At 48.5% G+C, this 13,097-nt stretch overlaps 3 protein-coding genes across 3 annotated transcripts; all 3 read left to right on the forward strand.

Moving 5' to 3' along the window:
• Positions 1 to 2,989: 2,989 nt before the first annotated feature.
• On the forward strand, positions 2,990 to 6,274 carry C922_02899 (hypothetical protein; the record flags this gene model as incomplete). The annotated part of the gene is made up of 3 exons (XM_008818497.1): positions 2,990 to 4,076; positions 4,506 to 4,947; positions 5,347 to 6,274. The coding sequence occupies 3 exons, from the start codon at positions 2,990 to 2,992 to the stop codon at positions 6,272 to 6,274; spliced, it is 2,457 nt and encodes an 818-aa protein (XP_008816719.1).
• Positions 6,275 to 7,336: 1,062 nt separating this feature from the next.
• Positions 7,337 to 9,325, forward strand: C922_02900 (hypothetical protein; the record flags this gene model as incomplete). Its single annotated transcript, XM_008818498.1, has 1 exon — positions 7,337 to 9,325. The coding sequence occupies one exon, from the start codon at positions 7,337 to 7,339 to the stop codon at positions 9,323 to 9,325; it is 1,989 nt and encodes a 662-aa protein (XP_008816720.1).
• Positions 9,326 to 10,273: 948 nt separating this feature from the next.
• On the forward strand, positions 10,274 to 12,317 carry C922_02901 (methionyl aminopeptidase; the record flags this gene model as incomplete). The annotated part of the gene is made up of 2 exons (XM_008818499.1): positions 10,274 to 11,287; positions 11,361 to 12,317. The coding sequence occupies 2 exons, from the start codon at positions 10,274 to 10,276 to the stop codon at positions 12,315 to 12,317; spliced, it is 1,971 nt and encodes a 656-aa protein (XP_008816721.1).
• Between the last annotated feature and the right edge of the window lie 780 nt (positions 12,318 to 13,097).

Genomic DNA, 13,097 nt, shown 5'->3' on the forward strand with positions numbered 1-13,097 from the left:
TGTTAGCCTTTACCAAAGGGGACGGCCTCCCTTAAATGACTTTTTTTTTTTTTTTAAAGCGTGCAAGTTTACCGGTGAACAGTGAAACGGCTCATGTGTTTTACGGATGACAATTTCGACACGTGCACATCGACGGGGGGGGAAAGGCGGCGGGCATTTGCTGAGCCCCTAACCCGTTCAGCCGCTTTGTTGTTCATCTCACCGCGAAGAGAAGAAGCGTGGCATCCCTCACAACGCGAGGCGACAAGCGTGAAGGGGGGCGCCGTAGGGGAATTGCACTCAGGAGAGACTGCGCTCTCAAAGGGGAGTGTATTCCCTCAAGTCGACGTAAAATTTGCTCACTTTGTGTGCGCCCCCGCCGCAGGGGTTAAGGGCGGTCAACCAGACAACCGGGCAGGTGGGAAGATGGGTAGCTTATCCAACCGGGGGGAGGGGATAATGTCGGACAGACAGACGTGGATTATCAAACCAACCGTCACCTTTGGCTGCTAACTATGGGCGAAATTAACCCTTCTCAAGTGAGCGCCACGTTTATCCGATAATCATGCGTGGGGGCGCTTTCGCATAATTAAGTCATAGAAAAAGAAGGAAAAAGAGGGAGTGACTATATTGATCGCGAAACAACGAGAGTGTGAAAAAAACTTCGCTATGGGAAGACTCTCACCTCACCGTTTTGTGCACCTTTCACGCGACGAGGGTAACATGGCTGCACAACAGACTGGCCAGGAGTGGTCTCGTTTTAGCATTTCCAACCTACTTATACAACGCCCAAAGGAGAAACAACACGTCACACAGTTGCGCATACTTACGCGAATCCGATCCCACCCATTGTTTTTCCCCAAATGGACGTTACAAATATGACCGCATGCCGACGTGCGCACCATTCTTAGGAAGCATTTCACCTCCATGCATCCACGTGGAAACAGACCAGCTAAATAGTGATGTGAAAAACCTGTCCTATATGATCACACCCAAAACGGGGATAACGCAACGGGTCAGTCAAACACGGGATGGCTGGAGAGACCTTCTCTTCTCCATGGGATGATTCCCTCACTGTTGACCTGACCTCATCTTAAGTGACACGACGATGTAACCCTTTAGCTAGCGATTAATATGACCAAACAAATGCACATGGAAAAAAAAAAAAAAAAAAAAAAGAAAAGAAAAGAAAAGAAAAACGTCGACATTAATTACCTACCTGTAAGAGAGACTCTATTTGTGTCTTCCGAAATCACTATGCACTGGGTGTCTGTGCAGAAGGAACCTCCCCCTTCGTTTACAACTTTTCAAAGTAACGTACAGTTCACTATATCACTTCACGCGTGATAACAGTTGAAAGGACCTCTTTGCTTTATCGCACCTTGGGAAGCGCATGGTCATCATGGGAGATGGGGTTCACCTCCAGCAAAGTGGCATCATGCGCACACCGTTTGTTCCTTTGTATGCTTCGTAACAGGTGCGCATACGCCAATTGGGGCGGCTCCCTTGGAACACGTGCGAAGTCGTGGAATCTTAGCGATGTAGGAATCACCCCGAAGGGAAAGCAACTTGCTCATTTTGTTCTTTTGTTTTTTTTTCTCCTCATCACCCAACATGATCACACCACTGCACAACTGCGCCTCCGCACCAGTGGCATAACTGCGCGCCCGTGTGGGCCCATTTTTATGGCGGGGAAAAAATACCCAACTTGCGAGAGCCTCCTCAGGGTCAACGAAATGATGATAACAAGGTAAATTAAAATTTGACCATTCGTATTCATCAAGTTGTTTTACGTTCAGTTTGTTTTGCTCATCATAGGAGGTTCAACCATAAAAATGGAAGGATCAACGAAAAAAAAAAAAAAAAAGAAAAAAAAAAAATTAAATATATATTTTTACTTCGCCCGACTTCTTAAAAATTGCGCCTACTCCAAAAATGACGATCAAAATGGTGCCAAAAAATGGAACGAAAAAATCGCCCCGCTAGCCAAAATGTCACATCACTATGAATATATCCCATATCCCCATTCTTAGGTGAGGTTGCAGCCCCGCTTTTCCTTTTCTTCCCTCCTTGGTGCGGACAAAAAGAATTCCGGAAAAAAAAAAACGGATAGCCAGAGTGGGCATACAACCCTCCGTACTGACATGACAGTATATTCACGCAAGTGCTGTATGCTCGAAGGATCTCTCATTTGCCGCTACCTCGACGGGGGGCAAAGTGAGTGGCGGCCGGTAACGACAGGACTCCCTCGGACGAAGCGCATCCAAGTTAGCAGCCGCGGGAAATCAACAAAAAAAAGAGGCAAAAAAGGGGCAAAAAAGAGGAAAAACATATCAAAACATAGCAAAACGCACGTTCATTCTAGGCGCCACTTTTTTTTGACCACTCTCTGAAAACGCCCCCAACCTTCGCGATCGACCATCTCAAGGGGATATTTCCCCTCACTACCCTGCAGAAGTAACTCGCGTATAGGGGATGCCCATGTTCCACGCGAAAAAGATTTACGTTGCTATGACACACATGTAATTATTTCCCCCTCTGCAAAATCCTTCGTTCCTCGAGAAAGTGACCAGTCGAGCAAAAGAGTTCCTCATTTTGTAGAGAGAAAAAAAAAAACCTACATCCAACCCACAGTAGATCTTCTCCGCACAAGAGGTGGATACCCCCGCCGAGGGACTAATGCATATAAAAACAGCTTGGCTCCCCGTTTTGTGGAAACCTTCCCCTCTTGACAGTCGAGATTAATCACTTAGTTATGAAGGGAAGGAGGGGGGTACATAACCATGGGCGGAGAGGGTGTTAGTGGAATAAAAAGAATCCACGAGGGTTTCTTTGCAAACCAACGGAGATTTTTGCCTGAACAACTCCATCGCGTGGTGCATCGCTCCATCCACAGACAAACATGCCAATGTTACACATATGAAGGTGCGCGCACCTTCGAGTAGAGCCTTCCCCTCCTGCAACCGTTTGGCCAAGGGGACTCCTCACCAGAGGAGCTGAACCTACAAAAATGAGTGATTCGTCCGATGAGGAAGAGCCCTCCGGGGGGATAACCCACAAAGGTGATAAGTCAAGGAATGAAAGGAGAAAGAGACAAAGAGGGGAAGCAAGGGAGAAGAGGGGCACCAACAGAGGAAGGCGCGCGAAGAGGGAGGCATCCTCCTCATCGGCCGCTTCATCTTCCGCCCGATCGGTGAGCTCCCCTGCCGAGTCCCCCGACTCCGTGTCATCTTCGCCGACAAGCGAGCGGCGCAGGGGGAAGAGGCGGAGGAGGCACGGTCACAGAAGAAGTGGAAGCGGCGAAAGAAGTGGAAGCAGCGGCAGATCCTTCTCCAGTCGCAGCGGTAGTAGCAGCAGAACCTTCTCCAGTCGCAGCGGTAGTAGCGGCAGAACCTACTCCAGTCGCAGCGGTGAAGAACGGGTACGGACGAAAGCCAAGCGAAGGAAGGCGCGCCGAAAAGAGAAAGATGAAAAATCACGCCGCAAAAAGAAACATGGACAGTCGCACCGCAAAGAGAAAGATAAAAGATCACACCGACGCAGGAAGAGCAAACGTGAGAAACCTGTTTCCCCCTCCCCCCGGCGGAGAAACACCCTCACTGTTAGGGAACTCAAGAGGGAGAGGGAAAATCTGATGCAGAAACACTTCAATTACACGGACGAGTGCAACCCCTTCGGAGACAACTCGCTCTCCACACCATTTGTGTGGAAGCTAAAAAACAAGTATGATCAGATAAAGTATAATCAGAAGGTGAAGGTAACCACAACGAGCCTGCTCCACAATTCCCTCTCAAAGATAAGTGAAATTGAAGAAGTAAAAAAAAGGAGACAAGATAGAGACAACGAGAGGGCCTTGTTAGAAGACTATCGCTTACAATTAGAAAAGCAAAGGAATCAAATTAACATCAAAGAATACCTACAAAAGGAGCAGATGTTTTTCATTAATCAGCAGATTAAATCATCGGACAGCAGAATCCAGCACAACCTTCTTCAGCTCCCCGACATATTTAGATTAGCTGTGATGATTGTTAATCGAGAGAAGGTCAAGAAAGTTCGTCCCGCTCTTTACCGCATTCCGTTTCATGTCCTTTTGGAGGGTAAGTTTCACGAGAAAGGGTTAGGGAAGCAGAGAATGGAGGGGGGACGAGGCAACACCCCTCCTGTAGCGGTAGAGGCTGAGATGGCGTGACACGAAGCCAGGTCCTGTTCCACGCAGATGCTCGGAGAGAAAGGGCCCACATTAAGATATAACTCCGTCATGTCAACTGCAACCACGTCATGTTTACTACAACCCGACGAGGCGTGCCCCACCAGCCGTGCCCCACCATCCGTGATGATGTGAAATGAAGAAAATTGTACATTTGCTAGAGCAGAAGGAAAAGAGACACATGTTGATCCGTTACGTCTGAGAGGTGGTGTCACGGCAGTGGAGGAGCAACGCCCTGGAGGAGCCATGCCCTGGAGGACTTCTCCACACACACACATCCATACACACATACATGCATGCACACCCACCCAATGTGCAGGCCAAACCGAACGGGAGCTGGAAAACTGCGCCAAACAAATAAAGCTACTCCTCCAACACGATGAGCTAGACAATCAGGGGAAATTTAAACGTTACTGGGAGTCTCTCCTCTTCTTCTGTGAATACTTCCTGACTCAGTTACGCGGGAGGGAGAATCCCGACACCGACTCAAAAGAACACGACGTGAACAACATAGAGACAAAGACGGAGAAGAAGATACAAGCCTTCCTCGAAAATAAAAACTACGATGAGTTAGTGACATATGAAGCGAAGATTAAAGAGAAGGTCATTTCCCAATCTGAGGATGTCGCAGATGAAGTGTACTGGAATAGGGTCCTCCTGAAGATCCCCTACTTTAAGGCCAAGAATGTACTGCTCCATTTCCATGCCAAGCTGCGCAAGAGGATTAGCCTCAGTGGTGCCCCCTCGGAGGACAGCCAAAGGTGCGTTTGGTTCCATATATTCTCATATGTTCGCATCTCTACGCATCTCTTCGCATGTACCTTTTGCTCTTCCCCCCCGCCCCCACTGTCGATACCATTCCTCTTCTAACCCGAGGGCAATTCATTCACGTACTGCTTCGCATACAACAGCGAGTAGTAAACTAAAGAATTGCTAAATCAATCCGACGCGGCTGCCTCGGCAACAGAACCCATTTTCCTCTAGTTTTGGAAGAGGCAGTCACGTTACAATATAGCCCTTTGAAAGGGGTCACCCGGGATGTGTGGGGGAGGGTGATCTCTCCCGTGCAGTCCATTGCGCATTTCTTTTTTTGCGCCCCTGTTCCCGTACCTTCACACGCACATGGTCGTGAATTTTCGCTCCCTTCTTCCTACTTGCAGCGACAGAGGCAGCCATAGCAACAGTCACAACGAAGCTGAGAAGGAGCCTCTCCGTGAGCACTCCGCCGAAGAGGACAAAGGGAGAGCTAAGGCAACAACCACCCTGCCGTTCGAATGCCACAGCCCGCAGCTAATCCCCCCTGAGAGCATCACACAAATGGGAATCCCAGCCGAGACGCACATTTACACAGCGGAAGAGGAACTGCAGCAGAGGGTTAAACTGAACGATGACATTTGGTGTACAATGAGGAGGAGGGAGCAAAGCCAAGGGAAATCAGACAACAGTAGAGGAAACCATGGGGATAGCCATGCAGACACCACGGGGTACTTCAAACCCGAGCAAGTCGCACACACCGATGTGAACCTCTCTGCGGAGCAGGTCCTCCTCAGGAAACTCTTCACGAAGGACCAAGAAGTATATAATCGCTTTGTGCAGAGGGAGAAGAAGAAAGGTCGAGCGGGCGAAATTACAATGAAGGACGTTTCTCACCATCACCACAGCGCAGCTCACTCCTCCATCCCGAACTCCTTACGGAGCAGCCTCCCAGTGTCCCAAGCCTCCCTCCTCGCAACCAGGAAGCCTCTCTACTTCAATCGAATCAAAACATCCTTCGACTGGAATAAGTACAATAAAACACATTACGATTATGAGAATCCCCCCCCCAAGTATATATGCGGCTATAAATTTAACATTTTTTATATGAATCTTCTGAATAAGAAGGAGAAGCCGTCGTGGAAGCTGCACCCTACGGATGACGAGAGTAAAGTCCTTATCGTTTTCCATGGCGGAGCCCCCTACCTGGACATAGCCTTCCAGATCGTAAACGCGGAGTGGTCTTACGACAAGCACAGGGGCTTCCGCAACGTCTTCGACAAGGGCATCCTTCAGCTGTACTTTAACTTTAAAAAGAAGAGGTATCGCCGGTGAGCAGTGTTTAGAAGTGGAGAGTGATCCGTGGTGATTCGCAGCGATTCGCAGCGATCCGCGGTGATCCGTTCATTTGGACCGCTCGTTTGAGGCATATACGTCCCTTTTTTTTCTCTTTTTTTTTGTCCCCCTCGTCCCGTTTGTAATTTTCATCGCTTCCACCATTTTTACAATTTTTTTTTTTGTGTTTTTTTTTTTGTCCACCGTCGAATTGTCCATCGCGGGTGGCCCGCCAACCCATATGATTATATAACCGCGTAACTTCTCTATTCCCTTTTTTGCAACATCCGACCGGCCGATCGGCCACATGACCCATTTAAAAAAAAAGAGGAGAAGTTGGATTATAATGCCATGGACAGAAGAAGTACATGCTGCATTATATTTGCATCATCTCGTCCGTCGGAACAAAACCCTCCGGGGATGGAAACGATAAAAGGGATCCAGCTGCAACGGGTGAGATAATGACTCACCTCTTTTTATGCTCTGCCAACGACGCTACAAAGAAACGGTTTTCCAAAATGGGCGCCATGTTTTTCCCTCCGCTGGGTTACATATGCGAAATGTGGGGATATATTTTTTTTTTCCCCATGCATCAATTACAAGAAAAAAAAAAAATATTCCCCCGTCGTGGTGAGCCATAGGGCTGGCTATTTAAGAATAACGTCACAGCGATGCCAATTAGAAGAGGCGTTACAACTTTCCGAAAAAGGACGCGTTACAACATTCCAAAATATTATACAAACCCTCTCGATGATACATGTCACCATACGAGGAGGAAACCACTTTTTTGACGTCGTTTTGCCGCTGCAGAGCGGAGTTGACTCGTTCGGAAGGGCCGCGGGAAAGGATAAAGCATCCACGTCTAAGAAGTCTTGTCGCGATACTCACTTCTTCGATTGACCGCTTTGGCCTGTGGCAAAACCAACGCAACGATTGAAGTTTTTCTTTTCTTTTTTTTTTTTTTCTTTTTTGCAAGTTCGCCCAAGCAGAGAAAGGGACGTCGAAGAATAGCTCTTTCTCCATTGTTACTCCTTCACGTCTTAACGTTAAGAGGGTAAAAGGATGAATCCCCCGGAGGATTACGTGAACCAGGAGAATGGAAACTTTGCCATTAGGACGAACGAACATCACTATGGCAGTGACGGCGGGGCTGCCACGCAGAGGAGGGCGGAAGGGTACAGTTCAGGTCTATTCCCCACTGCTGGACGTATGATCGATGAAGCGGCCATCCCATTTGATGGGACCCATACGGAGGGAAGGAGGGCCCCACCGCAGCGCCCCTACTGTGAAGTGAATGGCAACGCAAGTAACCACATGAACATCTCGAGAGGGAGTAATTTCCCCTCGCATGCTTATCCCTCTAACCGATTTGGCCGCTCACGCTACCGAGTAACCAGAGGTGGACGCTCAAATGGAAGATTCTTTTTTGCAAATAAAACTCTCTATGTGGCAGCGCCGCGAGGTAGGGAGAGCCCTCACCAGGGAGAGACAGCCGCGGTGCAGCGTGATGCCTCTTGCTTTATTAACCATTCCCAGCAAGGGAACGTCCGTAAGGGACAAAAGAGAAAGTGGACTCAGGTGGCTCCGGGGTGGGTCCCCACCGAAGAGGAGGCCTCTACCAGCGATAATGACTGCATCAAGGGGGAGCAGCAGGAAGGGGAAGAAGCAGGAGAGGCAGCAGAAGTAGGAGAAACAGAAGAAGAAACAGACGCAGAAGCAGACGTAGAAGCGGGAAAACCCCTGAGCCAATTCACCCACGCCAAAAAGCCAAGGCGCAAGTCGTACCACGAAATAAAGTGCAACATATTGAAAGACGCAGCTGAGTATTTTAAAAATTGTCGAGGGGCAAGGACGGCAGCCAGCTCCGAAGAGGAGAAGGAAGAAGAGGGAGAAAACGGGAAAGACGGAGGAGACGGGAAAGATGGAGAAGACCGAGAAGGCGTAGTGCCGAATCATCCACAAGCACCCCCCGGAGCACCCCCCCTAAGCGCAAACCTCTGCTGTGTCTGCCAGATTAACCAACACAAATATAAGTGCCCCTTCTGTGAAGCGCTATCCTGTTCACTAACCTGTGCAAAGGAACACAAAAAATTAAAAAAGTGTAAAAATAAGTTAAAAAAAAAATTGAAAATAAACAAAGTGGCGAAGCAGAACCTCGACGAGAACATGCTACACAGAGACTACATCTTTCTTCATGGGGTGGAATCAATCCTTCACGGAAACTACCGATTCCTTAGGATAAAAGAAAATGAGACGACAAACATATGGCTCTACAGTTATAGCAAACTAACTAGTGTCTTGAAAAAAAGAAGAATTTTTTTATTCAAGGCACCTCTGTACACGAAGCTGCATCAAGGAAATAAAACGACCATTCGACATGACAGCATTTTCTGGATGGTGAAAGTCACCCTCGTGAATGACTGCCTGTTTGTGACTCACCAGGACGTCAGCGAAGATACGCCCCTTTTGCAGCTCCTCAGCATGTCCCTAGAAAAAGTGGAGAAGAGGAGAAAACCCCTCCGAGTTAACTACCTCGATAATGTGAATGCCATACGTGTGTCGCTCAACAGTGTTGACATAAACAAGGGGACCAAAAAGGAGGACGCCTTTTTTTCCGTTCCTCTCACGGTTCGAGAAGTCCTTCGTGGCCAGGCGTTTTATGAGTACCCGCACCTCAGCTTTGAAGTTCTCTTCCGGGATGGATCGCCCGTCGAGAATCCCGCGTACGAGGCGGCCATGCGCCGTCAGCAGAAAGACCATGTAGTAGCTGAGGAGGGGCAGGCCAACCAGCAGACAAACCATGTAGTTGCTGAGGGGAAGACAATTGAGGACATTAACGAAGCCGCTGAGGAGGGGCAGACAAACCATGTCGTTGCTGAGGAGGGGAAGACAAACCAGCCAGTTGATGAGGAGGACAGCTCCAGCCAAGCGGATGCTTCCACCGCCCCCATCTGTGATAAAGAGACCAAGGAGCAAACACACGTGGGGGAAGAAGCCACAGCCCCCCTCCGCGAGGATGAAGATGCCTCTCCGCGCGGGGATCCATCCTAAGGGCACTTCTCCATGTGCAGCAGGAGTATTTTCCGCCCCTGACGTTTGTATCTCCACCGAGTTGCTTCACTTTTTTGTAAACCGTAGACTATCCCTTTTATTTGTTTCAAATTGGTTCCTATGTGATGGGGCTCTACTTTGTCGCTTCTCACTCCTTCGGAGTCCCCACGTGCAGGTCCAGTGCACGTCGCCCGCCGTTAATTGACTTTATGTGAGCGCGTAAAGAGGGGGCGCACATCGGCGTGTGGCTCTGCATCGCATCCCTGTTGTGTGTTCATTTGCCCCCCTCCACAATTCACACAACCGACTTAACCGCAAAATGCACAACTCACCATTTCGATTGCCACCATGCTGCAAAAAAAAAGAAAAAAAAAAAAAAAAAAAAGCGACTTCCTTCCCCTCCCCTTTTTTAACCACGCTCAGATGTGGACCTCTCTGGAGGAAATTCCCCGCGACGACAGGGCGAAGAGGCGTGCCTTGGCTCCTTAAAAAGGATTCACAGGAATAAGCGCCTCCGCAAGGGAAGGAAAAAAAAACAATTAAGAAGGTAAAGAAATAGAGACGAAATAGTGGCGAAATAGTGGCGAAATAACGGCGAAATGGCAAAAAGGACTGCGCTACCCCCTATGCGCATACTTTTGAGACGCCACGGATGAAGGGACCCCCGCTTGGGGGGGGAAGAGTACGAACCGGCTGATTTTCACTCATCGGGTGTTCCCCAATTGAGGGAATGGAATCGAATGGAAGGGGAAAAAAAAAAAGAAGGGGAAGCTGTGGGGATGTGCCATCGGGGGTTCTTCACACGCTGTGCTGCTTCTCCTCTGTTTTTCAAGGCAGAATGGTGGCCAAAATAGGAGCCTTTTCTCCTTCTCTGTTCCTCCCCCAGCTTCCTTCATTTCCTGCTTCCTGTCATCCCTCCCCAAATGAGTGACTCCGTGGCGCGGAACTATGAAGACTCGTACGCTGGTGCTGCTGACTTGGGCGTTCCTCTTCCTCTGCAGGAGGGGTGGCCGCATCGGAAGGGTTAGAAGTGTTAGAAGCGTCAGAAGGGTCAGTCGCGTCAGATGGGTCAGTCGTGGTAGCTGCACTGGTTGTGGTGGCTTAGCACGCAGGGGGCCGCGGCGGGGCTTTCTCCCCGTGGAGAAGAATTCCAAAGGGAGCTACATAAAGGAGAGTTCCCCTCGCTGGCGCCACCCCCAAAAAAGGAGCCACCTAAACAGCGCCAGCGGAGGCGAAGGATTTTCAAATACCATACATCATGATGTGAAGAAAAACACACAGAACTACTCGGAAGATGGACCCCCCGCGTCTTTCCATAGATACATTGAAAACATGAAGACAAGAAAAAATGTCCATCCGAGTATACGAATAACCGAATTTGACAAAAAATTCATGAGATGCAAGGAGAGTTACAACGGGAGGTACTCTCACCTGAAGGATAGCGACTTGTTTGGAAACTTCCGCTTCATAGGGAGACAAAAAAAGGGCATCATGTCTCCGAAGTATTATTTACCCAAGTATGTAGAGAGGCCCAATTACCACCGGACGGGTACGCCTGTATATGTGCCCTACGAGGGTGAGGGACAAATCAGCGGCAGCGGAAAGGGGAGCGAATCCGCTAAACACCCCTATAGCAATATCAAAAGTGAGGAAGACATTGAAACGATTAGGAGCAATTGTCTCTTCGCGCGAGAACTGATGGACGACGTGTCACATATCATCTGCGAAGGAGTCACAACGAACGATCTGGATATTTACATCCTCAATAAGTGCATAAATAATGGGTACTATCCCTCCCCTCTTAATTACCACCTCTTCCCCAAAAGCTCATGCATATCGATTAACGAAATACTCTGCCATGGAATCCCAGACAATAACGTCCTGTACGAAAATGACATCGTCAAAGTAGACATCAGCGTTTTTAAAGATGGCTTTCACGCGGACATGTGTGAAAGTTTCCTCGTTCCGAAGTTAACAAAAAATGAGAAAAAAAAAAAAAAAAAAATTCTACGATTTTATATACTTAAATGATAAGCTCCGGACCAAGTACACGAAGTTTATTTTGAAATACAACTTCGACCTCACTACTAATAAAGTCGTCAAGACGGGGAAGCAATGCTCCATAAGAAAAATCAGGTACGACCCACCTAACTCAAAGGATCGTCCGACTGAACAGTACCAATCCTACGACGATAATACAAATGCAGTGCTTCGTAGCGGCGAATTCCAGGGGGAAGCAGTTACACACGATGAGGGTTACTACAACGCGGGAGGCTCCTTCCCCACCGATGAGGCGGCTAATGGAGCGGCGAACCTGTCCCGGGACGACCTGTCAGGGGATTACTTAGATGAGCTGGAACTCTTCCACCGGCAATACGACGAGCAGGTCATATACAACAAACAGCAAAACAGCCAAACGTATGATGACATCCAGAGTTACATATATAGAAAAACTAGGGGGCCGCAAAACGACCAGAACAGGTTCGCCTTCTTCGACAAAAGGAAGCTTGACGTGGACGAATTCAAGACGTATATGCATAAGAAAAATATGGATCTCATAAGAACAGCGCATGAATGCACCATGGAGGCCATTCGCGTTTGTAAGCCAGGGGTCCCTTTCAGTGCCATAGGAGATGCAATAGTGGACCACCTAGAGAGGAAAAATAATCACAACACACACTATGCAGTGGTTCCCCATTTATGTGGACATAACATTGGAAAAAATTTCCACGAAGAACCTTTTATCATTCATACACGAAATGACGACAAGAGACTGATGTGCGAAAATCTCGTGTTTACCATTGAACCCATTATATCTGAGCGACCCTGTGACTTTATCATGTGGCCGGACAACTGGACGCTGTCCAATGCCAGGTATGTGTTCTCCGCTCAGTTCGAGCATACCATCGTTGTGCGTAAGGACGGCGCGGAGATCCTCACGGGGAAGACGGAACGCTCTCCAAAGTTTGTCTGGGAGTGCGAAGCGGCGTAGCGTATATGACAGGGAGAAGCAGACGGAGACGGGTAAGAGGTTCCCACACAACACTGATCGATCTGCATATCCTGTGTTTCGTCGCAAACACGGACTCTTTTTTCCTTCTTTTTTTTTCTTTTCTTTTTTTCCTTTTTTTTTTGTAACGTTTTTACTTCGCTCCACGCGGCGAGAACCCCTCCCACAAGGTGGACTTCTTCACCTCGTGAGCGACGTTCACGTCCTCTGCACTGCTCGCACGTTGAGCACACAACGGGGGGACAGAAGGCTGCACAAAAGTACACCCGCCAATTGAAGTGGCTCCAATACAAAACGAGAAACAAACGGGGGGTACCCCCATTTACATGCGTCGACCCCACGTCCCCACTTCGCCAAGTCGTATGTTTCTACTTCCGACCCCTTACAACACTTCACCCCCCATGCATGGTGGAGCTAGTTCAGTTCGGCTCTCCGCGCGAACACAGAATGATGCTTCTTCCAAAATGGAAGGAAAAAAAAGTGACAAATGACGAATGACGAATGACAAGTGAGAAGTATGGGCAGATAATCACAATGCATGCATACACGCACGAATGTCCCTAGGTATGCATGCCGTTGTAAACCTCGTTGAAAGGGGGGGAGGAGCTTCGCATAACGATTTGTCGCGTATGAATGGCACCTGAACAGGTGGAAAATAAGGTAACTCACCAAAGGGGGGAGGGTTGGAAGAGAATGACTACGCGCTGTCAAACAACATAGAATTGGGAGGACCAATTTGTTTCTTTTGTTTTTTTTTTTTTT

The sequence above is a fragment of the Plasmodium inui genome, assembly GCF_000524495.1.
Source record: "Plasmodium inui San Antonio 1 unplaced genomic scaffold supercont1.11, whole genome shotgun sequence".
Lineage (NCBI taxonomy): Eukaryota > Apicomplexa > Aconoidasida > Haemosporida > Plasmodiidae > Plasmodium > Plasmodium inui.